Raw genomic sequence first — 27688 nt, 5'->3', positions numbered from 1 at the left:
GAGCACTGATGGACAGTGTCATTTATGCAAGGGAAGTCATTAAGGATGAATTATGGATGAGGGGGAGATAACAGACGAGTGTAACCACGGACAGTATCTGGGGTGGATGGGAAGCAACGGGGCTTTTCACGATTATTTTATCATCCAGTTGATCAGGCTCAGGACGTAAAACACCTTGACTTCAAGATCTGTTGACAATGTGAAAAATGAAAATGAACGGACAGAACTTTCAGTTTTAGTCCCTCCCAATGAAACAACGTTGTTGGTATGAAATTCCTCCCTCCTTTGAACCAGGGCAGGGGGGGAGTGGGGGGTCGTGGTTAGTGCTTTGGAAGGCTCCCAAAAAAACACTTAAAGCCGAGTGTGAGACATTACTGTACAATGCGCTCATTCATCGTTCGTCGGTGAAATTTAATGGGGAGCTCAGTAATGATACCAGAACATGTGATTAGAGTCAATATCTTACTGATGATGACAGTGAGTCTTTTTGCTCCGTGCGTTCCCCTTAAAGTGGTAATCCGTTAATTATTGTATTTAATAATCTTAAATAATACTGCTATTAAAGGATTAAATACAACTTTTTTTTTTAGCTTGGACTTTTTATGAAACAGCCATTTGATGTATTTGTGTTGTATATGTGCTCCGCAATATGCTCTTTACCCTTGTTGGTGGCGGGGTCTGCCACACGCCACACATGTAAAAGGCAGCCACGGTGAATTTGCTAAAGCTTAGCTTCTTGTTGTGAATTGTTGATACGGATGAACATTCACAAAAAAAGCATAGCGCCCTAAGGACGAGAAAATATCTCCACCGCTTCAAAAAGATAAAAAGACGGCAAACTTTCAAAGAAAAGAAAGGGACAGCGAAGCCAAGACCCTCAATGTTGAAAAAAAATAATTCTCGGGACCTCCTTCCACCAGACATAGAGGATCTTGGAAGTAGATGGAGGATCAAAAGTTGTCTTCCACTTTTTAAAACATCAACCTGTGCCTTGGTTGCGGTTCAAAGCATTACAAAGCAGCCCTGAGCCAAAATAGCTCCCTCCCTGTCCTCAGTCAGCAGTTTAGCACAGGACGCAGCGGAGCAGCAGATTCAAGCAATTATCAAGCGAGAGGAAACACACTCACATCGGCAGCAGACAGAGGCCATGACCACAGCCCCGCTGTCGTGTCGTGTCGTGTCACACCATAGAAAACACAACAACACATGAAGACGGCGGATGAAATAATTTCATTTTATTTAACAAAACAGCAAATACAAGCGGGAATCAAACCTCAAGTTAGCGGTAGCGACAGTGCCGTTATTGTTCCCTCCATCCCCCGGACTGGCACACGTTTGGATTTGCACGTGTATCTTTCGATAACAAAGTAACAAAAACAATAAAAGAAAAACCAACCACTAACACACAGGACTGAGTATCAAAAAAGAACCAGTGTGGAAAAAGCGGTTTCTTGAGCTTCCTTCATTAATATGTAACATCTGGCCCGTAATAAGACAGTTGTAGAAAGCCACCCATGTCTGAGGACTTCAAATTATACACAACACAGGCCGTGAGTTTGATTGAGCATAAATTAGATAACTTAGCGACACATTTTCAATCCGGATAACTCGAATGTCTATGATCTGATAAGATACAGCCCGAACTACTAGCACTACAGTAATCAGACAATCAAAATGACATACTGTATAAATAAATAAACAAATCTCTCATATTTACAATATTTTTCGTGAAACAATCGAAAGAAAACAAAACATAGAATAAAAAAACAAAAAGACATTACAAAATATTTTACAAGAACTATTTACAACGTTGTCTTGGAACAGGCTCTGTGACGTTCGGCTGTTCATCCACACGAGCGTGACAACAAAAAAACGATTTCCTTCACTTTGGTTGACTTTTGCAGCGTCGCAATCTGCAAGGGTGAGCACCCCTAAAACCTTTCAGCTGTCATCTGGGAGACTGCGCACATTATTAAACCGCTTCCAGAAAGAGAGCGCGTTTTAAGATGTTTGGACGTGGCGGATATTTGGGCGAAAATACTTTTTTTTTTTTTTTTTTTTTAACTTTAGATTTCTTTTTTTTTTTAATCTAAGAAGCGAGCCATGAGAAACGCAGGCAACAAGGTGTAACGGCCAAGGCAACATCCACTTGGAGAGGTGAAGCCCCCCGAGGTAAAACAAAGAAAACGTCAAACATCATCTCATCCCGGTTTCGAGACAATGTGGGGGCAAGCCGAGGCTATAGGCACGAAAAATTGATAAATGGCGAAAATTGATGGAAAAAGGTGCACGTGTGTACTGTACCGGGGCCAAGGCGATTTTTCTTCATGACTAAAAACATCTTTAATTAAAAAGCCTACTCGTGCAAAACAACTTCGGACGGTGTGTAACGATAACCTCAGTAACTACTTCAACTGTAAAAAACAAAGTAAGTAGGTAGGAAAAGAAAAAGAGAATATAAGTGTGTACCATCACAAAGAAACACACAGTTTGTGATATTTAGAGCACGACAACAACATGTGTGGATGACGGCCTTTTAAATAAGAGGATTCAAGGTAAACGCTTCATTTTGACTTTGCGCCAGTCCTTCCGGTCTTTTTCGCGTGTCGGCAAAATGGCTGAACACTTTTCTCTTCGGCTGATTCGCACGCTCCACGACCACAACTACAAATTATGGCTTTCTCGTTTCGTCATTCTTCTGGTCTTGATTTTATATCTTGTATCCTTCAGTTTTTTCCTTCAGACTTGGACGGCACAGTGCTGAGGTCATAAAACTTAAGCCACTGAATAAGGACACTGAGTGAGGGTAGTGGGCCTTAGCAGCAATAGATAAAATAAAACAAAATAAAATAAAACAAAATAAAATAAAATAAAAATGGCTTTTTGTTGCTTCACCTTCACATGATACAAAAATATCTCCCACATTTTATCCCCTGTATTCTTCTTCTGCCGGTCATGCAACGTCCACTTCCTCCAGGCTCACCATTTGCCTCTGAAAGGACAGAAAATAATTTTAAATTTATTACACAAAAGTCCTAAATTGAGTGAAATCACCTTTTTCCAAGTCGTTTTATAACAGCATGTTAGTGATGACTTTTTTTACAAGTGAGATAAAATTGCTCCACAGTGCTAAACTTTCAGGGATAAACAGCAAGTCTATGGGCAACGTCATCTACAATTAACAGGATCAACCAGATATAAGTGTTGGATATAGCAACATTAACATTCGACCCCAGACTTTTTTCCTGATGATAGTTCACATTTTAGATTTTAAATACTGTCTGTATCTTCAGGTTTTGCAAAATTCTAACAATATGGTTTAAAACCTAGGTTAAAATGATCTCCTGGTCCCACTTTTAGATCAATTATGGTAACACATGTGTTTTTTTGTCCAAGTCACTTAATTTTGTAACATGGAATTATCAAATACGAGGCTAAATTTAATCACCTTATGGTTCAAATTTTCAAATTTTATTTCTGTTCTATATTGAGATGTTTTCTTTCAGGCTGTAATAGGGATGAATGGCTAAACAAATTGAATTGACTCAACTGCGTGTGACTTCACTTCCACATAAAAAATAAAAAAAAACATGGAAATTGCCCCAAAAAGAAGGAAAATGTGTATGCTAACTAGTAAATGGGCTAAAATAAAATGTAAAAAAAAAAATCAGCAAAAGTCAAAAGGTAAGGCAACGGTACCTGGGGATACACGTAACCGTCGGTGCTGTTGGCACAGATGTGCACCTCGTCCTCGGTGGTCTTCTGGTACACCGGGTTGTCAAAATGGATGGTGTTGGTGTTCTTCATGCGCCAGTGTCGCCATAGCAACGTCGCTCCGAAGGCCAATAGACACATGACCACTACGGAAGAGAGGTGAAAAGGTTTGTTAGATGAGAGCAGTGGAAAGTAAGAGGGAATCCCATTCCGACGCTAATCAGATCAGCTGGATGGTGAATGCCGACATCGCTCATGGTCCTGACGGACAACACTGAGATTTACTTTGAAATTAACTTTATTTATTTAGCGTCGTTTGAGGTCGGCGTATGGGCTTTAATGCTCATCACTCCCGATGAGGAGTACAGTAAACATAGACGTACTTAGTGAGCTGGAAATAGAGGAGTGATGAGCTCCAACGCTCCCAGTGGATAGAAGAGTAGAGCAGGTGGGATTGACTACTTCAATAGGCTGGCCCATGAGGGGCGGGGCAGCGTTCCGCGCTGTCACGTTGTCTGACAGAACTAGCCACGCATCATTTATGGACCCATGGAGTCGGGGACTTACTTATCGGCAGCACAATGTAGAGAGCGATGGGATGGGATGACTTGGCTTCTTCAGGCATAGCAGCATGTCTGTTGTTAGCTGAGAGCAGAGGAAAACACCCGTCAGTATCTCAATGTCTTCATATTACCTTCCTGACATTGGCCCAAATGACATTCGATTTGCCAACTGGTTTAAACCGCCGATTCCAGTTCCATTCCAGTTCCACTGCAGATATATTGTGAACTCATAGATTCATGTCATCAGAATATCCTGAATTCATATACCTGAATGGATAAAGTGTTATCGTATTTGAGCTTATAATTAAACCGTAGGATTTGCTTCCTCTACCTGGAGCAATGACTTCCACAGTCAGTGAGTGCTGGGTGACGGAGACCGGGACGCGCAAGGTAGTGGAGGAGGCTGGATGTGCAGCAGGTGTAGGTTTCCAGGGAGCTCTGGAGGTGACGGCGGTGGTTGAAGTGGTCGTAGTAGTGGAGACGCGCTGTCTGGGCGTAGGTCGGGCCGTAGTTTTGGGAAGGAGGGTGGTAGGGGGCTTGGGTTTGGCCAGGCCTGTTGGGGAACCCGTTATGAGTTTAATGCTGCGGTGCAGGATTAACCTTTTCTTTTTTTTTTTTTTTTTTGGGGTCCTCGAATTTCTTATTTCGCTTACCCATCACGCATTTCCTCATGTCGGCCGCTAGCGTCATGTTGTCGGGACAGGCGCACGTGTATTTAGGAGAGTGCTGGTTGATCACGGGCGCAGGAAGACACAGGAACTCACAGCCTCCATTCATGCTGTTGGATTCTCTGCACCAGTTTGTACCTGAGATAAGTTGGAAAGATTAATTCCTGAACGTCCATTTTTGTAGTTTTACCTTGATTTGTTTTTGTTGTTTGTTTTGTTTCTATTTTCTTTACCCATGGGCTGTTTCAGGTTGTGATAGAGCACGATGTTGTCCGGCTGGTGATTCTGCACCAGCTCGGTGATGTTCTTCCCTGTGAGCCGGTTGGCGCTCATGACCATGTTGTTGCCGACGTCGGTCCAGAAGACTCTCTCCTGTTGGGGGTGAAGCATCGCTTTAATGTCGGAAAGGCTCAAAAGGCTCGCTGATTTGACTGCAGAGCTGCCCAACATATCTTAAAGCTTCAAAAGTTCCCAGTGGAAAATGTAATTTTCCTTCTTAGACTCAGTGTAGAACATTACAGTTAAAACGTGTCAATCGGCTGAACCTTTAATCAGGTTTTATAGGTGAGAATAATGACATTTTGGTCAATTTGTGTGGATTGGCACAGTAAGGGCTGGCGTGAAAAACAAGGCGTAATTACAAGGTTAGACTTTGATTCATAAGCCTCACATAAAGTCCTTTAAATCCTTGAAAATCCTTTTTTTACCCGATAAATGATAACAACTGGGCCTTATCCATCAAAATAATTGAGAAAATATCGGGCTTGGTCCCATGTTCCGTCCATATTTTGTCTTGTAAATTCTCCCATCTGGCGTCTAATGTGACGGCTCACCTCAAAGACGGTCAGGGAGAGCGGGTGGGCCAGCTTCATCTCGCTGAAGATGAGAGTGTGCCGCGTGCCGCCGCTGACGTCGACGCTGGAGAGCGTGTGCATCTTGGAGTCCACCCAGTACAGACGCTGGTTCACCATGTCTGTGCAGGAGCGGGGGAGAAAGAGGGAAAGCTGAATATAAACATCTGGTGATACTGATAACACCTAAATATTATACAAACGCAAATTTGAGACGGAGGCGTATTGTTCATTTATTGTTGATTTTTGAGGTTTATTTGATTGTTTATTGTTAACTTTGAGGTTCAGTGCTAGGGTTGTTGTTTTTCATTAGGGCTATTGTAAACTGCCACATATGTATTGTTTATTTTTTATTCTTAGGTTTTTTTCTGGTTTGCTGATAGGTGTCATTTTATTTTATTGTACATTTGTCTATCTTCTAGTTAATTTTTAGGTTTAGAGTATATTGCCAAATCTTCTTGATAATGGGTTTATTGTTGGTTTATTTTTTTAATGTTTTTTTTGTAAATGTCTAAGTTATATATTATTGTACTATTATTGTATTATTTTTTATCATTAGATTTATTGGACAGTATATTGCCATTTTTTTATTGTTCATATTTTACTTATATTTTTCTATTGTATTTTTCAAAGTGTTGATGCTTTTTAAATTTACGGCTGCAATCCCGATCATGTGTGTTTTTCAGGTATGTGTGTGTGAAGTCTGGACTCACCCAGAGTGATGCCGTTGGGCCAGACTATGTTGTCAGTGACCAGGGCGATGCGGTCGGCACCGTTCAAGCCGCACTTCTCAATTTTGGCGTCTGTGCCCCAATCCGTCCAGTAAATGAAGCTGAACGAGAACACAAAAATTAGAACATGAAGTTTCGGAGCAAGTTTCCATTTAGGTTTAATCATTTAGGTCATGACTTACTTTTTCACGGGATCCACTACGATGGCTCTGGGCTTCTCTACACCCTCTGTGATCAGCGACTTCCTTTTGTCGCCATTGATGGTCGCCACGGAAATGCTCTTCTTGACGCTGTCAGTCCAGTAGAGGTTCCCGTGGATCCAGTCCACCGCCAGGCCCTCGGGAGCCCCCAGGTCTGTGTCAATGATGACGTTGTGGTGAGAGGAATCGCCGGCCACGTCAATCTTGGAGCTGTAGATCTTCTTCTGGGAGATGTCAGACCAGTAGATGGTCTTGCTGGGCATGTCTATGTCTAGCGCCACGGCCGCCTTGAGCTGCGAGATCAGAGGGACGTAGTCGCTGCCATCCACGCTCAGCCGCCTCACCTCGTGTCGGTTGGTGAAGAAGAGGTAGGGCACGGTGCCTGGGGAAGGAAAACATATGAAATAAAAACCGGTGTCCCGTATAGTAAAACTAAACGAGTCTCAAGTTTTTTTCAAATACAAAAAAATCGATGCAATTTCTTTTAAATTGTAAAAAAAGAAAATAAAAAATTAACACATAATGTGGCAAATAATTACAATAATAATGAAAAGTACCTGATTCAGCCTTGCAGGTCTTAGTCACGGGGTCTATCTCGTAGCCCTCCTTGCAGTCACACTTGTAGCTGCCAGGCAGGTTGATGCAGATCTGACTGCAGGCGTCCGGGTTGGAGCATTCATCAATGTCTGATAGTAGAGGGGGGAAAGGCCAAGGGTCAGACTGGGGTCAGACTGTTTTTGGAGAGGAATATTTATTAGATTTGTTTGGGTCTGGGTTTTTTTTTTTTGAAGGATCATGTCAAGGAATGGGCTTCTGTTTCAGATGAATACATCAACACACAGTTGTATCTCCCCCTACCTTGGCAGGTCTTCTTGTCCATCTTGAGGCTGTATCCGCTGGGGCACGAGCAGTTGGAGCCGAGCTTCAGGTCCTGACAGGTGTGGGAGCAGCCTCCGTTGCCGGTCAAACACTCGTTCTTGTCTACACCGTGTGAGATCAGATACAAAAGGAAAAAAACAGACATTAAACCCAGTGTGTATGACTTCCTTTTTTCCCTTACGCTAGCTCACACCAGCCTGGAAGTCGCTCTTCCAAACCACTAATTATCTTGGCCTTTAAGCTCGGGCTACTTGGCTAGTGCTCCAGGAATATTTTCCAGGCCAAGATGAGGGTTCTTTTTTTTGAGTTGGAACAGTCCAGGACGTATTCCCATAACAGATAAACCTCTTTGCCAGACGGCACCAGGTTTTTTTTGGAGCATCTGGGATGCGCAAACATTAAAAGACGGACCGAAACCATAAATCGGTCGTAACCTTTTTACTTCTACAAACCTTGACCATGGCATTGTAAAACATTCAACAATATATTTTATTTACAGTATAAATGAGTTATGTTTTCTATAGTTTTATCCATAACGACTCAATCTTCTCCAGAACTGAGAGGGTGTGGTCTTGGGTTAATTAATATTCATTAGTTGACCATTGAGTGGGCAGGTGGGCGGGACTTCCTAATGTGGACAGGGGCTTCCTAATGTGATCATTTGATCTGATTGGCTGTATGTTAATGAGTGCAATATGAAAAAATGATTGACCGAGATGGCAGGAACTAGGCGTCGCTTTAAAAAAAAAAAAAAAGGCGAATATAATTTGACTCACAGCACTGCGCGAGCGGCTCGTCCGACCAGTCCCTGCAGTCCCTCTCCCTATTGCACACCTTCTCCATGCTGATGCACTCCCCGCTGCGACACTTGAACACGGTCGGACCTTCACACACGTTCACTGGAGGGAAGGACACGGAGAAGATCATTCGTTTCAATTGAACAGACCAATTGTTAAGTCAAAGGGGAAGAACAGATTATGTATGAGAGCAACATAAAGTTGATTCAAAATGTACAAAATGTTATTTTTATTATTATTATTATTATTGTTATTATTATTGTTTGTCATTGTTGTTATTATTATGTTTATTATAACTATTATGACCAAAAATGCTTGATTTTGCAGCAGCTTTTCTCAAAACTTGAGATGCAATTTGAGTTTTTTTTTACTTTTTAACCTGCTACTAATGAAGAGTCATATTTACTCTTATGCATTGTGCATATCACAGAAACCAGTGGAATGCATTTAGTAATCTAGACTAGAACCATGGGTGGTGAGAGCGGCCTAAAGTTGCTTGTACATCTACAGTGCATCACCACATTACTTTCTGATGCTTCGCCGCAGGGTTCTACGTTAATAAGCAGTGGGATGGGCTGACATATTCCTCAGGGGAAACCCGATCGCAGATCTGCGGGGATATGGAAGCGGGCCGCACCTCGGTGGCAGCCGAGCTCGTCGCTCAGGTCCCTGCAGTCGTACTCCTTGTCGCACTGGCGGCTGCCGTGGATACAGGAGCCGTCACCGCACTGGAACTCATCGGGCCGGCACGTGGGATGACCTGGGGAACCAGTTCAAATAAAAATAGATGAAAAAGAAGAGAAACAGATTGAAAAAAGAAATGGGACATGTCTCTGATCTTAACTAATACCCAGCTCAAATGAAAGAAAACAAGAACACGCGAGGACAATGAAAAATAAAATAAGAGTTATAACAGTAGTGAAAGCATCCAAAATGCAATTACAGATGTTTTAATGTTAGTTAATGAGGAATTAGATAAAAAGTCATGAATCACACTTTTACGCCTGGATTCGTTCTTTAAATCGATATAACTATGTGGAACAGTGTCTGCTCATTTCATTTACATTGTGACCACAGAGTAAATAACATTTGCTGATAACATGATCAATAATGATATGCTGCCAAGACAAAAACATATATTTGTAATTTGATAACTAATAAATTATTGTTTTTTTTTACTGTCAGATTTCTCCTTCACTAAAAGTTTTTCATTTACATAACATTTGCAAATGCTATTCTGAAGTGTCACCAAAATGTCTCTAATACTAAATATCACATAGTATTTATCGACTATAGGGCTGGGTATTGGTACTAAATACCTTTAGGGCATCGATTGTAATAATCCAATACCAAGTAGTATAAAAACTTCTCCAGTCAAACAATACCTGCATTCAATCCTTTTTGTACCACGATCTAGAAACAAAATTACTATTTAATGCGACGCTATTGGCTGACTACAAGCAACTACAACAGTCTGTTAAAGGATACGTTCACAATTTTTCATGTCTGTCTTAAAACAACAGTCAGGTCTCCATATAAACAGTGAAAAAGGTTTTCCTCGCTGTAATCATTCCTTCTGTACTGGTTATTTGTTTAAAATGACACTGCCCAAATACTTCATTGTACAGCTTTGTACAGTTATTTTATGAATATTTCAATAATTTGAACACTTTCTAAATGTATTTGTGTAAAAATCATTTGGATTGGGAGGAGTGGTGGCATGGTACGCAACTGAATGCTCCTATTCACATGTTGGCTATAGTAGAAGAAAAAAGTTATTGAATGAAGTACTCTGTTGGTATGGTATCACTATTAGGATACTGGTATTGGTACTGCTATCATACTTTTTAACAATACCCAGCACTAATAGACTTTGTAACTAAATTCATATGAAACACTAAATATTATCTCAAATTAATTTAAAACTAATTAATAAGTACTCTTGAGAGTAAAATTACATTTTGCATTAAAGGACAGGTTTGCTACGTTTCAACCCATGACATTTATCAACAAAGTTAAGAGGAAGTAGCAGCATGCCAGGAAGTGAGCCCAGTATAAGCAGAAGGCTGTTACGCTAAAGTCAGTGAGTACTATAATAGAGGTAGTATTATACAATAATATATATATAGAGTATATGCAGATAGACTTGGTTTGTTCCCATCATTTATAACTTGTGTGCTTTTAAAAAAAAAATAGAGATTAAACATGACTTTTTAAGGCTTCAATGTTTGCCCATTGGAATGCATTTCGCACAGTGGGAAGCTGCAGCAGAGTGGTTAAGTTTCGTAAAATAAATGATGTTATAAATGATGGGAGCCAACATTTTAAGTCCCGGCTTGAAAAACAGAAACCCTATCCCTTAATGCTGCGATTAAGAGGAGATTACAAGTTAGTAATGTGTGATTAAAGTGATTACAGTGATTAAAATGCACTCACTGCAGTTGGCCTCGTCCGAGCCGTCCGAGCAGTCCCGGCTTCCGTCGCAGCGCCAGCTGCCGTGCACGCACGCCCCGCTGGTGCAGTGGAACTCGTGGGGGCCGCAGGGCAGCTCCGTCTTCTCGGGGCCCCGGCAGTTCCCGGGCCACTCGTCGGAGCCGTCGGCGCAGTCGGCATCACCGTCGCAGGCCCACAGCGCGGGCACGCACACCGTGTTGTTGCACTGGAAGGACCCCACGCTGCACGTGCGCCTCGGGCAGGACGCCTCGTCAGAGCCGTCTGCGCAGTCGTTGTCCTCGTCGCACACGAACAAGGACGAGATGCAGCGTTGGTTGGCGCACTGGAACTCGTCGGCAGCGCACTTCTTGGCCGCTGGTTTTGGGAGGCAGGGGAAGAGGCGAGAAAGTGGAACAGATACGTTTATTTTTCTGTTTTGCGTTCTACGCTCTACTGTGTTGATGTTAAAATACTCTTTTTTGTCATCTTTTTCACTTCATATATTATCTTGTTTTAATCATTTTGTTTCCACCCTGGTATATGTACACATGTAAAGTTTATTTTATGTATATATATACTGTATATATGTATGAGGGGGCGGCAGAGCGTTTATTATTTATTTGAAGGGTTATTGTATATTAGCATTTATTTTATTTTGCTTATTGTCTAGTGTTTTTAGGATTATTTGAATTGTTTAATAGTGAATTTTTAGGTTTATTGTATGTCGCCAATTTTTCAAAATGTTAGTTTTTAGGTCTATTTATCTACCTACCTACCTACCTACCTACCTACCTTACCAACACACCTTACCTACCTACCTACCTACCTACCTACCTACCTATCTATCTATCTATCTATCTATTGTTGGATGTAGTATGGCGCTTAAAATGGCGCCTGTTAGAAATAATATGGCGCTTGCTTAAAATGGTGCCTCTGGTTGGAAAACAGTTCTTTGTGTCACACACATATTGCTCCTGTACTTTTCCTATTGCGTGCATGTTGCTCATGCTTTATTGCACGTACACAGTTCTTTGTGATCCATATATCCTTTTGTGATGACTTGCTTAGGAGAGACTTTATAAGGGTTGTCGATCCCAACACTATCTATCCAACACTTATCTATCCAACACTATCTATCTATCTATCTATCTATCTATCTATCTATCTATCTATCTCATATAGCATTTACTACTGTATTATGGTTTCCTCTTTACTAGAGTTACTACAATGTCTCACCACAGCTCTCTTCGTCGGCCCCGTTGTTGCAGTCTTTTTTTCCGTCGCACCTCCAGTTCTGTGGGATGCACTGGTTGAGGGGCCCACCGCAGCTGAACTCCGTGAGCGAACAGGTCTTTGCCGCTGCGGAGAGGAACAGGAAGTAGGAGGAAGAGGAATGAGCGAGAGGAGGGTAAGCTGTTTCATCATCTTTATTACTATCACCATTATCAGCTTAGAGGTATGTTTTTTATTATGGGGGGGGGGGTCAATCTTGGCAAGTATATTTATTTATGCACTGTATACTGTATATATGTATATATTTATTAAAGGTTGTGTACCACAGGTGGCGGGCAGTTCATCACTTCCATCGCCGCAGTCATCAGATCCATCGCACATCCATTTGCTGGTTATGCATTTCCCATTTCCACACAGAAACTGCCTTGAGTTACACGTTACTGCCGCGTCTGCGAAAAGACACACACACACACATTAGAATCAATCTTTCTCGGCAGACGCCGTTGAAACACCGACGACAACCGACAACCCCACTGAAATTTAGATTACAGCTCTGTTATGAAAGGTTACACATCTTGCCGCTCAGTGGTTCACTCATTATTGTACCGCTCAAAAACAATAATAAAAGCATCCTGATAAAGTTAATAATCAACCGCTTTACAACATAGGGCAACATGGAAGTAGAAGCAGATAAGAGATCGCTGTGAGAAACACACCCCTTGACACCCCCTGGTGTTTGACTTGGCAGGGCACGGCCAATTAGGGCCGCAGCAGTTTCCAGGATTGTGTTGAAACAGGATATGAGGTAACTATACTTGAGAATGGGTTTCAACAAGGAGAGGACCAGCGATTACTCACTCTTTTTTATGTACCCACATTCAACTGCACGCGCTCACACAAAGCCCATGTGCCGCGCTCACGCCCATGAACCAGTCAAACACAAAGGGGGTTATTTCCCCCCCTCGGAGCCTTTCATCCCTAAGGCTCCGTCTGTGGCGCTTTTACTTTGTAATTCCAGTGATTACAGCGGACCTACCTGAAAATACAAGTAAAAGCAAAAGTAAGACGTATTGACTTTCGCCAATACTAGAAGTGCAGGTTGAATAAAAGTGACACATGTGCGGCGCTAAGCCCGAAGAGACAAAGTGAAAACCGTACAGCGACCACGCGACCATCGTGGCTGAAGTCGAGTGGAAACGCTTTCTCCGCGGCGCTCCGAGCTTTCACACTCGGGAGGAGGAACATCCTCACTCGACCCCCCCTCTCTTATTGCAAACGCACGCCGGCACTGAAGCCACCGGCCAACGAGACAGTGAGAGGAGACGTGGACACATGACAACCAACTTCCATCCAATCTGAGGCAAGAAAGCATTTGGAATGACCTTAGAAGTACTCCCTTTCCTGCGAGTTTCAGCCAACCAGGATGCCAGAGGCAGAGTGATCGGTCTATCCCTTTAAGACAATAGCATGGGAGGAGTTGAACAGTCACACCACCAGTAACCTATTGGCCCTCGTTGAGACATTCCTCATCACAGCATCACCACAGAGACTTGCAGAATTAGAGACAGGGAAGAAAACCCGGTACAACTGTGATGAGTGTCGGGTTCTGAAAGCACCCACACATACATAGAGAGACACATTTGAAACCCAGGAAAGCGGAGGGTCAAAAGTCCATGTGATGCAGTTCACTGTAACTCGGCTTGTTGTTATTTCTGGCCCGGGGTTCACCGAATTCCTTCAGAGGAAAAACTCCTAGTTTATTTTCCAGGGAACCCTAGGCACGCACGCGCGCACACACACACACACACACACACACGACCTGAGTGCTGGGGGCGTTACGGCCACTCCAGACATACTGCTGGTAGGGTTTCCAGGGATCGAGTTTTACCAAGCGTCTTCCAGCTGTTTCTAGGGACAGCGACCGGGAGATTTACGAGGCGAACCCGCCGCTGCCCGAGACTCATAAAGTTGACCGAGGCCAAGCGAGAAACGAGGAATAAAAAAAACCAAACGGCGCTCGGCCTCTTTGAAAGTCATTCACTCATTCCGCCGTAAAGAAACGTGCGACAAAAAGTGTGTCGTATACTCCCTTGACCTCCAAACTCAACCCCAAACTCCCACCCCCCCCCACCCTCTCTCTCTGTCGATGGAAACTGTCGACCCAACGGGCGAATGTTTTCATTTTCCAGCGCTAATCTGCCGGAACACCACGGCAAGTGGGTCACGCGGCCTCACGAGAATACAGCTTTGCAACGTGCGGGGATATATTCACACCAAGCCTCCTCTGAGTCTTCAAGCCACCGGCTGTTAAAGATCATCCATTAAAAGTGTTTCTTACCCTGGGGATATAGTTTGTCTTACACCTTGGGGAAGTCAAACTTCAACTTCACCTCAAGGAGACCACTAGTGGTGGACTGATACAATCTTCAGGGGAAATTTTTACTCACCAACCAAAGACCGAATCGTAACGTTCACTATCAAACTTCAGTGACACTCAAGTCTTGGGTATCTTGTCATCATTAGAGCCTGAGCTTATTTGTCCACAAATCATGAGGTGGGCATCTAAACCTGTGGATAGTATTGATTGTAAATTCTGCATAACCTCATTATCTTCTCGGGGTTGAAAATATATGGTTGTAATATCAATATTGTGTAATGAGACTGTATATCGTTTGGGATTTTGGCTATGGTAAGATTGTAATAAAGCTGAATGTCGTCTTTAAGGCTGCATTACCGTAAAGTGATGACATTTATGAACTTCGCAGACTGTTCTAGCTGTTCGAATCAATGCCTCCACCTGCTTGGTTATAATATCCACATTAATGATGATTGTTTCTCAAAAAGCTCTTCTGTGTCAGTATTACAAAATTGCACAGCTCTATTGTCCTCAATATGACACATTAATTATGAGTCTATGTGCTAGTTGTTATTTTTCATGCAAACGTGGATTGATCTTCTGTTAATCTAAAAAGTGGTTTAGGAATACTTCAAAATGTATGACAAAGTTCCAATGACCCATTTTGAACACCGCAACAGGGACTGGTGAGTTGTTTCATACATTTCAGGGTTTTTTTGGCTTGCAATGAAAATGGAATGACGTCGCAAAGAAGAGTGTAGGAGGCAGTTAGAGACTAAAGCGGATCACATCATGTCGGTGAAACAAAGTGGCTCTTCGCGTATCTCCAGATGGAGGGAGCAGCAGCAGTTGAATTACCTTTTACTGCCGAGAAACGCAGTTAATCAGACGCTATTTATAACTGGAGTCTGTGGGTAGAAATCAGCAGACAGCTCCATGACAACAGGACCATCTAAGGTCACGTGTAATGGACAGGAGATGAATAGTGTACATGCCACACACACATTCAAACACACACATTATACTTATATTCAATTCACCAATGCATATCTTTACAATACCATTGAGTGCAGCCACTATTTACATGGGAGGGAATTGAACCCCTAACCCCCTCGCAGTTCCAGTGCCATGCTCTGCCTATTGGGCTGTGCAACCCTCCTGCTGCCAGGCAACACACACACACACACACACACACACACACACACACAAGGTAGATGTTAAGTGTGTGCCTACGAAAGAAGATCAATGTTTTATTAATTGAGTGCACGACTGGCGGATTAGAGCCTCCATGACGACAATCCTACTTTGTGAAAGCTCTTTAGGGCAACACTGCATTTCTGACTTTTTATGGCACAAGCACTCAATAGAAACACACACACACACACACACACACACACACACACACACACACGCCAAACCATCGCAGGGAGGTGTGTATATTTACTCAAAAATGCTAAAGATTTCGGTTTCAGCTCCTATAGCTTGTGCATTACTGGGAGCAGAAAGTACCGGATTATTCATTAGATGAGTTGGATGATCTTTTTTTGGGGGGGGGGGGGGGGGGGGGGCAGGTTTACACTTTTTTTTTTTTTTTTTTTTCAATTATCTCACCAGGCTTTCACCATACATTACATTATAGCAGAAACATTTCTGGAACACTCGTTCAGTTGGAAGTTGAGTTGAGTTCAGTTTCCTATAGATAGAAAACACGTATTTTCTACATCTATAGCCCATTTATTAAGAAGCTTGTTTCACAGCTTGCCCTAAACACACAGTCACACTCACACACTCTAATAAATGGACAGAATACACACAATTCATTCATTCAGTAAATATACAATGATTCTATGTTTATCAAATTCCTTGTATGTGGTAGCATAGTTGGCCAATAAAGCCTGATTCAGATTCTTGTGGGAAAAAAAGCATGCAAGCATGATTTGACCGCTTGGATACAGTGAGTACCCAAGACTGTAAAAAAAAAACGACACCAAAGTTGTAATCTGAAAAGCTCCTGGAGGTTAGTCGAGATTGGAGGATTACTGGGACCAGTGACAGAATGGGGGGCTGAAACCACGTTAATTCTCAGCACATTGTTGGCCTTAAGAGAATGACGTTTAAATCTGACATTAACATTTTTTTTTTTTTTTTGACCAACATTTTAACTGTCTTCCCTGTGTTTAATAATAGACGTGGTGTTGATGGACGCAAGTCAAAAGTGCATGTTGCACATGCATGTTTGGTGTGGACGGTTACTACTCAAATTAGAACACACGTTATTTGATTTGTGGACATTCCCGCAAAACACGCGCAGCCACTTCCGCAGAAAATGAGGCAAAAGGGGAATCTATCCTTCAGCATTCAACATCCTAGCCCCCTCTTGCAGCCGAGCCGATGCCAGCATGTACAGTAGTTGAATTTGGCCGCACCCTTTCTGGTTAACATCCGCCTGCTTCCCACTCTATTCCGCCCACTTGAAAGTTGATACCGGCCGGCAATAAATAGGAGTGGGTCATTTAAGAATAAGAATAAGAAGAGCAATAAAAAAATAATATATAATAATAATAATAATAATAATAACTGTAAATGTACACTGCAAGAGAACCCAACCCGTGCGCGAAGCCCACAGTCCCGTGAAAGAAATCCCCGTCAGTTGACATTATTATTACAACTCATTTCCAGGAAACCGTTGGAAGTGGAGCAACAGTTTGCAAAACGGGGTTTCTCCGCTCGGTCCCAGCCTCAGACCCACGCTGATGTAACACCGTATATTATTTACATGATTATTATTAGTATTTTTTTTTTTTTGGGGGGGGGGGGTAAAATAGTGAAACCACACTAGAGTGTAAATGCCTCCGTCCAAAGCGTCCTAAAATCTATGAAGGCGCTGTGAGCGATCCTAACGCCACGCGAGCATCCTCCCCTCCGCTCTGCCGGTCCGGGACGGGCGCCTCCTCACCTGCCGGAGCCGCGGACAGGACCACCAACGACAGCATCCACAACATCTCTCCCGCCGGCGTCCAACACACGTGGCACGGACGAAGAGTCGGATCGCAAAGGCAGCGGCAAACGGAGGCTGGAGGCTGCGGGGGATGCCTTTGCGCCGCTCCGTCGGGGGCCGTGCGTGGAGGCGGAGCGGCAGCAGGATTATATCAGGGTCGTGGAGTCGCAGCGGAACCTAACTCTGGGAGGCTGCTGCGGGGGGCGGGGCCACAGCAGTGGTGTGATGTTTGAAATTCGACGTGGGGGGGGGGGGGGGGGGGGAAGGGGGCGGGGCCGGTGACGTCCCTCCTGCCGCCTCGCCCGTCCGCCCGTCCGACGGCGCGTGCGCGGCCTCGGCGCGTCCGCGTAATTCTCTGGAGCTGCGAGGTGATCACTGATCTGATCCAAAGAGAGAAAGCGTGGAATGACACCGGGCAGCTGTAATCAATGTCCTTACAGGACAAAAATATATTGGCATATATTGTATATATAATTCAAAAGAGCCATATATACAGAATATACCAAATGTACCTAATTTACCAGATCAAGATAAATCACAAAAAAATGTTAGCACAGGACCTAAGTGACAGGATGCAAGTAATGACCGGGTAAAAATATATCTGTAAATATAATTTGTGTGTTTTTGCACATGATGAATAATATGTTTACAGTAGTGTGGACGTGGCAAATAGCAGAGGGTTAAGTCTTAACTTTATATATATATATATATATATAGTTGTTTTATAATAAATGCAAAAGCATACATAATTGCTATATTATGTAATATATTGCAAATATATTATGAATTATATCTATTTTCAATACAGCGTTTGAAAAAAGTGAAGTTGATACTAATTTCAAGCAGATGACTGTGTCAGCTCTTGAGATCAGCGTTAAGTATAATTACATGCTTGTTGGGAGAACAGTGACGCAATTTCTGAAGAACCCTTCAACGTCAATATACTGTATGTCATAATTTATCAAATATGTATATGAGACTGCTGTTACTTGGTGGCAAAGGTACTTATTATTACTTATTATGGGCTGAATGCATCCACATGCACATCCGAGTCCCTGCAAAGACAAAACTTTCCCATGGAGCAGGAAACACATGATGGCCAGCAGCTGCCATACTAGCAGCAGAGAAAGAGAGAGAGAGAGAGAGAGAGAGAAAGAGAGAGAGAGGGAGAGAGGATTCCTTTCATGGGAGACTCCCCCCAAAGTCTTCAACCTACACATCTTTTTGTCATTTTCATTTGGGGGGGGGGGGTTAAAGAAGTGGGACACTTTTGTTTTTGTCTACTGTTTGTTCACGTGAGAATTGGAAGTCGAAATGGAAACAGTCAACTGAGTCAAGGTACAGATCAAATTATTTTTATAGGAATTATTTTTCATCTCATATTATATATATATATATATATATTTATTTATTTATAGAATCTGGTGTCCCATAATAAAATCCATCAAATAAATGTTTCATGCCAAATAAATGCAAAACAGCAATGAAAAACCATAATCTTGTTTTTTTTCTTCCTACCCCATATCATTTTGGGAGCAGTTTCTTCTCAAAACAAACGGCGAGTTTCCAAAAAAACCTCACCATCACTGATGACACGGAATTTGTCTCGGGAAAACAATAACACGTTTATTGCGTGCAACAAGACAACAGTAGACAAGCCTCTTCTGTGATTCAGTACAAGAATGAATGGGCATCTTCCATGTCAGACAGGGGAACAGATCTGGGCTACTTTGTGGACTATGATGGGTTCCCAGTGTTTTTGGGGAAATAGATTTAATACTAGTAAAGCACATTATTGTTACATCAACTTTTATGGAATAGTTTTGCATGGTCCTTTTTTATATTATTCATGGCTTGGAAGAGGGAGGTACAATTACTGTTTAACAGATGCAGGGTTTACTGGGAAACCACCGAAGCATCAACTTGTGATCGAGAGAGAGAGAGGGAGAGAGCGAGAGAGAGAGGGTTAAGTTAATGTTTATGGAGTGAATCAGAGAGAAACTCTTTCCATGAGGGAAAAAAATGGTGTGTGTGTGTGTGTGTGTGTGTCTTTGTCTGTGTCTGAGTGTCTTTGTCTGTGAGCAAGATACATGGAGGTATTCCAGGATTGTGGACATGGCGGCTGGATTGCATATTCTGCTACACCCACCCCCATCAATACTCACGCTGCAAACACACCCACACGTTCATACAGGCGACAACAAAAGTGTGTGTGTGACTGTGAGACGTGCAATTTTGTCCATATCTGTCATCTCAAACACGCCACCTCGACATGAACATCCACTGAAAGTGCCTCCAATTGTACCGCGTTGCAAAAAAGATGAGCCCATGTTCTGCTCGACATCCAAAGACATTTCCAAAATGTACAGGAAGTGGATACATGACACTTTGTAACACTGCTGTACACAGCAGGAAATCCACTTTGATGAGTCAGTGACCACACCAGAGTCAACAGAAGGGGTACAGTAAAATCTAAAAAAAAAGATAAAGATAATAATGGCGTGGTTGCTACTGGTACTTTTAGAATCTATACATGGAAAGACTATTAGTGGCGCAATTTCTAAAATTGCCATTTAAACATGTGGATCTTTATATTTTCCCTGTGAGAGCTGTATTGGAGTGTAACTCCTTCACAGTGTTGATTAATGACCCCATCTGTCTCAGCAATGTGCTGGAATGTCCAAATAATTCCTTATAGGGTGGAGGAGGGACAGCACTGGGAACGTCCATTCAAGCTTTACCCATTACACCTCAGCATTACATGCTGTTATCAACAAAGAAAAAGTGCTTTCGGAAGAGCCATTTAAAGTTATCTAAAAGTTCATTTCAACGCAATAATGCAAAGACAAAGCTATATCATCAGAAACACTAAGGAGACCATAACAAACAGTCTCTGAGTATATCATATAAATAATACAAACACTATCTAGCGCTTACATTTGTTTTTTAATCATCAAAATAACAATAATAAGCACTTCTTAGAAAGCATGATATCGCTCTTAAGAGGGAATTTTTTTTTCCTACATGAGAAACTCTTAAGTGCGTTCCTGCACATCACTGTGCTTGCCTACAGTATGTGCGCGTGTGTGTGTGTGTGTGTGTGTGTTTGATTTACTATACTTGTGAAGACCAGTCACAAAATTGACTGTTTTTTGGTTTCGAATTACACCAGAAACATGGGTCCTCACTTACCAGGTGTATTTACTCTGACCCCACTTTGATAAAAGTATTAGAATGAGTGTCTGTGTGTGTGTGTGTGTGTGTGTGTGTGTGTGTGTGTGTGTGTGTGTGTGTGTGTGTGTGTGTGTGTGTGTGTGTGTGTGTGTGTGTGCGTGTGTGTGCGTGTGTGTGTGCGTGTGTGTGTGTGTGTGTGCGTGTGTGTCTGTGAGGCCAAGTGCGTTCTTGACCATGTGGTCACCATGTGCCGGTGAGCAAGGCTTCTCAGCGCTGATACCACACCGCATCTTTATCACAGCGAGGACGATAACTGCAGCTTAGCATCCCCACTAGTCAAGGTCTGTTCCGCCCCCAGGTGAGGAGTTTCCTGCCCCCCCAGTCTGTATTGTAACATCATAGCATTGTGACGATAGTATGGCATCAGAACACAGGCAGATAAGATGGTCAGACAGAGACACGTGCAGTCAATGAGATCACGTGTCAGACCGAGACTAACATCTTGTCCATCAGCCTCATCATTTCCCTTGAGGAAACACAATCTGTGAGTTTGTTCATGTTCGTGTATGCAAAGAGTGTAGGAGCTATGACAACATATTAACAGGTTATTTACATATGCATAGAGACTAATCCTTAATCTACATATTTCTGTACTGTTCCACAGTTTTACACCGCTTTCATTAAAGATACCAAAAGTGAGCTCCTGTCTCCTCAAGGCATTGCTGACCTGGGAAAGTCAGAACAACCAGGTGCCACGGAACCCTCAGACGCGGTCCATAGAGGGAGCATGCATCGATGCAAAGAGGTCCATAGAGAGAGCATGCATCAACGTGGAGAGAGCGCGCGTTGAGGCTGCAGAGCAGGCGGAGAGGGCATGCTTTGCAGCTGAGGAAAAGGCAGATGTGGCAAGCTTTGAGGCCACCCTAAGGGCCCCTAAGAGGGAAGCAGAAGCAGAGGCTGCGATAGCAGAGGCTGCGATAGCAGAGGTAGAAGCTCTCTAAGCCCTTAAAGAGGAAAGGGAGGTGAAGGCCTCATCTTCTTCATCATTTGGGACACTCTGCAATACAGAGGCCTCCAGGACGTGGAGCTTAGCCGTACCACCCCCCAGAGCCCTTCATCACGGAGATGCAGGCCCTCCTTATGTTGAAAACGACCCACTCGACCACGGCAGACCCGCGGTCGATGGAGCGGCACCCCCAGCCGTTGTCCACTGCACAGAGTGCCGCAGCGATCACCACTTAGCAGCTTGTCATGCCTGTCTCCTGACCTGGGCAGCTGAGAGGTCAGATACTGCGTTTAGTGGAGAACAAGATGCCACTGCGCACGGCGGTGCCTTGGGAAGAGAGGGTGCCAGCCCGCTATGTGTACAAGCAAGACTATTATCCTGGAGAACGAACAGCCCAGCAACCTCCGACCGTGTGAGAGTAGCATTTACAGTACGTGAAAGAGAAGTTCCCTGGGGGACAACACGAACCATGCGAAGATGTGGGAGAACACATCTTCAACCACTCAGTCAACACGACAAACTTGCACCCTCAGCCGAAGACTGTCGTCATGTGAATGGCGGGTTCTTCAAGGATGATGCTAACAGTTGGGTCCCATTTATCAGGCATCAGCATCATCATCCTCCCAACAGCCTTATACCAGAGATGAAGGACCACTTAGTGGACTTTGTGAAGAAGTGGACACACCGCAGTGGACACACCGAATCGGCGCCCATGCTGAAAGATGGCGGGGAGCGCTGGTATCTACCAAGCTTTGTAGTCTACCATGTCTTACTGGGAGTCCTGGTTTGCTTCTGGGCCAGCTGGGAGGTCTGCAGCAAGCCTCTATCCAAAGAGGGGCTCTAGCCTCGACCCAGGGTGTTCGACCGTGGAGGGTCTGAAACCCAAGGAGGACAAGCGAACAGCAAGCGGTGGGCACTCATCTTCACATGCATGAGCTCACGTGCAGTGCACATCGACGTACTGGAGTCAATGGACTCCTCCAGTGTCATTAATGCCCCCAGACGCTTCTTCACCATCAGACGCCCCGTGAACCAGTTCAGTTCAGACTGCGGGACCAGCTTTGTGGGTGCCTGCAATGAGCCCTAGCGACAAGCAAGTTGAGAGGTACCTGACAGAGTGCGGATGCACATGGAGGTTCAATCCCCAACACTCTTCAGACATGGGCAGCAGCTGGGAGAGGATGATTGCTGTCACATGCTGTACACTGGATGCCATGCTCCTCAAACATGGGACCTCAGAGAGGAGGGTTGCTGCACCCCCCTTACCTCCAGCCCAGTTCAATGAGATTAACCTGATCAATTCTCAATGGTGACAAGTCCAGAGTCAAGGAAACACTCTGGGACTCGGCGCAAGGGTTTTTCCTGGCAACAACGAGAAGGTGAGGAAGATCAAGGGATAGATAAGCGAGAGCGTTGAAGCGACACACGCAGTCCATCAGACCACGTGTCAGACCCCGATTAACATCTCGTCCATCAGCCTCATCATTGCCCTTGAGAAAGCACAATCTGTGAGTTCATTCATGTTGTTCGTGTATGCATACATTGTAGGAGCTATTAACATCTCGTCCATCACCTTTGTCATTGCCCTTGAGAAAGCAAAGTCTGTGAGTTCATGTTATTTGTGTATGCATACAGTGTAGGAGCTATGACACCTGCGTAGAGAATAATCCTTAATCTGCATATTTCTGTACTGTTCCACAGTTTTACACCGCTTTCGTTAAAGGTACCAAAAGTGAGCTCCTATCTCTCTATACTACTACTACTACTAGTACTACTACTACTATCAGTACTATATTAGAAAATAAACTATTACTACTACTATAATTACAGCTCTACCACTACTATGACCTTTAGTACTACTACTATTTTAGGTACTACTACTATTAGTACTACTACTACTATGAGCACTACTATTTTGCACCTACACAGAAAATATGAACAAGTTATTGTGGGTGGATACACTCATCAAACAATCTCGATATAGTATTTCTCTTTACACACACACACACACACACACACACACACACGCCGCAGAGATCCAAAATCTCTCTCGCACACACGCGTGTGCACAGACACAGACACATAGCGTGCACACACACACACCCACCCACCCACCCACCCACCCACCCACACACACACACACACACACACACACACACACACACACACACACACACACACACACACACACACACACACACACACACACACACACACACACACACACAACCACTATCTTATCAATGGCTGAGGTGTTAATAGCATTCTAACAAGATGAGATGCCAAACTGGCATTCATTCATGTGGATGGAGGGTAGAATCTGCCCTTTCTCTCTCTCTCTCTCTATTACATGTACTTTCCATTTACAGCATGTTCATAACAAGTTGTGTGTAGCGCAGTGTGTGTCTGTAGGTTTCTGTTGGTCGATATCTCACTGCACTCAAAGTCCATACAGTACTCTTCTCAACCTCATCACAGTCACTCCTGCAGATAAATAAACAGCACAAACAACACATCCGGCCGTCCCTGATCCTTTAGGTGCTGAACAGATTGGCTGTAAAAGAACACAGTGACTCACAAGGCCATTACGGCATAGTTATCTCTGTGCGTGTGTGTGTGTACAGTAATGCTACATTTTAAGATAGAAAATAATCACTTGAGTAAAGACAAGGGATTGTAAAATGACGCATTTGGATTTACAATGAACCATTTATTAATTTGATATATTATATTATATTATTATTGTATCTTTTTTATATATTATATTATTAATCAAATAATTCATCGGTCACAAAACATGTCTTTCCTCCTTTGATTTAAATGTATGACACATCATTTAAGTATAATCACAGGAATTGATCAATTTAAAAGAAAGTGTTTCTAAATGCATAAATGCATGGACACAAACTCCCATCTCATGTCCAACGGGTAGGGAACACAACATAAACTTTGGACACGTTAACCACCAAATCCTTCTCTCCACCCAGAGCTTGGAATTGCAGGATCTGCACATACCTGGATGACATCATACTTGGCCAATTGCTCATACCAGGTCTCATGGAGAGGATCCCTATCCAAACTTTGCAACCTAAACACCGGACTCCCTCAGGGTTCAGTCCTAGGGCCACTATGTCTCTTATGTTCAGTTTAGTAACTATTGTGCATAATCTCCGGGTGCATTGTATGTATGTGTTTTTGACAGATAAACCTCTTGAATCTTGAAATCTCGGATCTACTGTTCTCCTGGTAGACTAAATCCCTTTGTGATGTGATGTGATCTCCTCCCATGGCTTCTCCTACCACTGCTATGCTGATGACACTCAACTCTACCTCTTCTTCCCTCTTCCACATATCGGGATATCGAGAGCTACAACTCTGCATCTTCAAGACATGAGCGCATAAGTGTCTAAGCACCACCTGAAGCTCAACCTCGACCAGACGGAGCTCCTCCTTCTCCCTTGGAAAGACCACCCTCGCACAGACCTCTCCATCCCCACCGAGAACACCAAAGTGTCTCCATCTCAGACTGCCAAGAGCCTTGGGGTAATTCTGGACAACCAGCTCTCCTGCTCTGCCCACATTGCTGCAACAACTCGCTCCTGTAGGTTTTCCCTCGACAACATCTGATATATCTCACGAGGGACCCGACACAAGTTCTGGTTCAGGCACTTGTTGTCTCCCTTCTAGACTACTGCAACGCTCTTCTGGCTGGACTACCCGCCTGTTCCATCAGACCATCTAGTGTTGTGCTCATGTCACTCCCCTCCTTCGATGACTTCACTGGCTTCCCATCTCTGCTTGGATCAGTTGAAGACGCTGGTGCTCTCCTACGAGGCCGTCCGTCGAATTGCCCCTCCGCATCTCCAATCGCCAGTCAGGTTCCAGAGTCTGACTCGTTCGCTCCGCTCCGACGCCGCTATGTGGTCTCAAGAGTCGTTTATCTCAGTCACGACTCTTCTCATCCCTGGCGCCACCAGGGTGGAACAAGCTCCCCCCCGTATGGTGGGGTGGTAGCTCAGGCGGTAGAGCTGGTGGTCTAGTGATCTAAAGGTTGCTGGTTCGATCCCAGGCTCCTCCTGCTAGCATGCTGTAGTGTCCTTGAGCAAGACACTTAACCCCTAATTGCTCCTGATGGCTGCGTCCGTCGGTGTTTGAACAATTGTAAGTCGCTTTGGATAAAAGCGTCTGCTAAATGTAATGTAATCTAATGTATGTCAGAACAGCTGAATCACTCCCCCTCTTCCATCCCAAACTAAAGACCTATCGCTTCAGACTACACCTTGACCCTACTGGCGCTGACCTGTCTACCTCAGGGAGCATCTTCTTTCCTTTACTGTCTAACATACTTTCATTGCAAAAAAAAAAAAACTCCCCCAAGGGCATTTTTTTTTATCAACGAAAGCTTATAGAGAAAATATACTGTCCAGTTTGCTTAATACTATCACGATAGTGAAGTCAACTGAGCGGTCCACATCCGCGGCAGCCGTCTTGGTAAGGTGCTTCAACGACGATAGCAGATTCAACTGAACATTTGGCGTCAGCCATCTTGGTGAGGTGCGTCAACGGCTCTCCTCTGCATCGCCGTCGTATCAAACCAGCTCCATCTTTGATGGAAACGGTTGTGATTGGCCCGACCCTGGCAAGGTTGGGTGGAAATCTGTTTGAATGGGAGGGTGGCCAGACGTATTCTGCAGAGCAAATGGAACATGGGCTGCAGATTCATCTGGTTCCCAGGCTATGTCTAATGTACTTTCATTACAAAAAAAACCAACCACTCTCTAACTCTACTAGTGCTTGTTTACAGTATAGAGACTGTTTAGCTGGGACTGGGACAGACAGTTTGTTTGATACTGTGACGAATGTACTTATTGCAGCAAGTGAGGATAACGTTCATCAAAATACAAAAAAGTGATCCAGCAAACTACTAGCAGTGCTATTTCTGTGTCTTGGACTGTAAAGAGGGGGTTGGTTTAGGGGTGGTCCCCTGCACAGGCCCCCTGCCCCTCCTCCTTTGAAACAGCCAGCTGCTGGAGCCGGAGTTGGATTGCTAAAGACTTCCAGGGGTTCCTAGAAGGCAGGAAACCCCCCCCCCCCCCACCCCTGCCTTCCTGGGACCCTCCAGACCACTAAGTCAAACACAGGCCACAGGGGTGTGGGAGGGGAGGGGGGTGGGGACAACACCTCCTGTATAAAGAGGTATTCAGTCACTGACATGACCTCAATATGAATCTACGACTCTAAATGTGCAGGAATTGGTACCGAGCGTGTAAGTCTTTTTGAGCTCAACAAAATTAACTAGTAGTGTAGTGCATAGTAGTGCGGTGGCGCAGTGCATTGCAACTGCTATCTCTCAATTAGGGGCCTTTCTGTGTGGAGTTTGCGTGTTCTCCCTGTGCTCACATGGGGTTTCCTCCATCTAACAACAGTAGGGACCCCCACCAAAAACATACACAACACCGTCGTCTGACTAGCGATGGACATATGAAACCAGGTCCCCGGGCGTGTCAATGAATGCTGTCCACTGCTCCTGGCTGCTCCCCTGGAGGAAGGGATGCCAGGATGGGTTAAATGCAGAGGCCACATTTCACTGGCCACCACCCAAAAAGTGTGTGCGTGTGTTACTAGTAGTTACTAAACCGAACATAAGAGACATAGAGGCCCCAGGACTGAACCCTGAGGGAGTCCGGTGTTTAGGTTGCAAAGTTTGGATAGGGATCCTCTCCATGAGACCTGGTATGAGCAATTGGCCAAATATGATGTCATCCAGGTATGTGCAGATCCTGTAATTATCCTTAAAGATCCTGATTATTCTAAGTTACTTAAATGATGTGTCATACATTTAAATCAAACGAGGAAAGACGTGTTTTGTGACCGATGAATTATTTGATTAATAATATAATATATAAAAATGATAAAATAAAAATATAATGTATCAAATTAATAAATTATGAATATAGTTCATTGTGAATCCAGATGCGTCATTTTACATTCCCTTGTCTTTACTCAAATGATTATTTTCTATCTTAAAATGTAACATTACTGTACACACACACACGCACAGAGATAACTATGCCGTAATGGCCTT

At 43.8% G+C, this 27688-nt stretch overlaps 1 protein-coding gene across 1 annotated transcript; it reads right to left on the bottom strand.

The window, feature by feature from the left end:
* Nucleotides 1-1238: 1238 nt before the first annotated feature.
* ldlrb (low density lipoprotein receptor b) lies at nucleotides 1239-17468 on the bottom strand. The gene is made up of 17 exons (XM_079999153.1): nucleotides 17382-17468; nucleotides 12393-12518; nucleotides 12073-12195; nucleotides 10840-11211; nucleotides 9041-9163; nucleotides 8383-8505; nucleotides 7586-7708; nucleotides 7285-7413; nucleotides 6710-7109; nucleotides 6510-6628; nucleotides 5779-5918; nucleotides 5179-5317; nucleotides 4931-5083; nucleotides 4609-4830; nucleotides 4282-4359; nucleotides 3700-3860; nucleotides 1239-2992 (listed from the first exon to the last, which is right to left on the bottom strand). The coding sequence occupies exons 1-17, from the start codon at nucleotides 17425-17427 to the stop codon at nucleotides 2954-2956; spliced, it is 2616 nt and encodes an 871-aa protein (XP_079855279.1). The 5' UTR covers nucleotides 17428-17468; the 3' UTR covers nucleotides 1239-2953.
* Between the last annotated feature and the right edge of the window lie 10220 nt (nucleotides 17469-27688).

This window comes from Zeus faber (assembly GCF_960531495.2).
Source record: "Zeus faber genome assembly, chromosome: 4".
Classification (NCBI taxonomy): Eukaryota; Metazoa; Chordata; class Actinopteri; order Zeiformes; family Zeidae; genus Zeus; species Zeus faber.
Note: the sequence above shows the minus strand (reverse complement) of the source record. Positions and strands in the feature narration are given on the sequence as shown.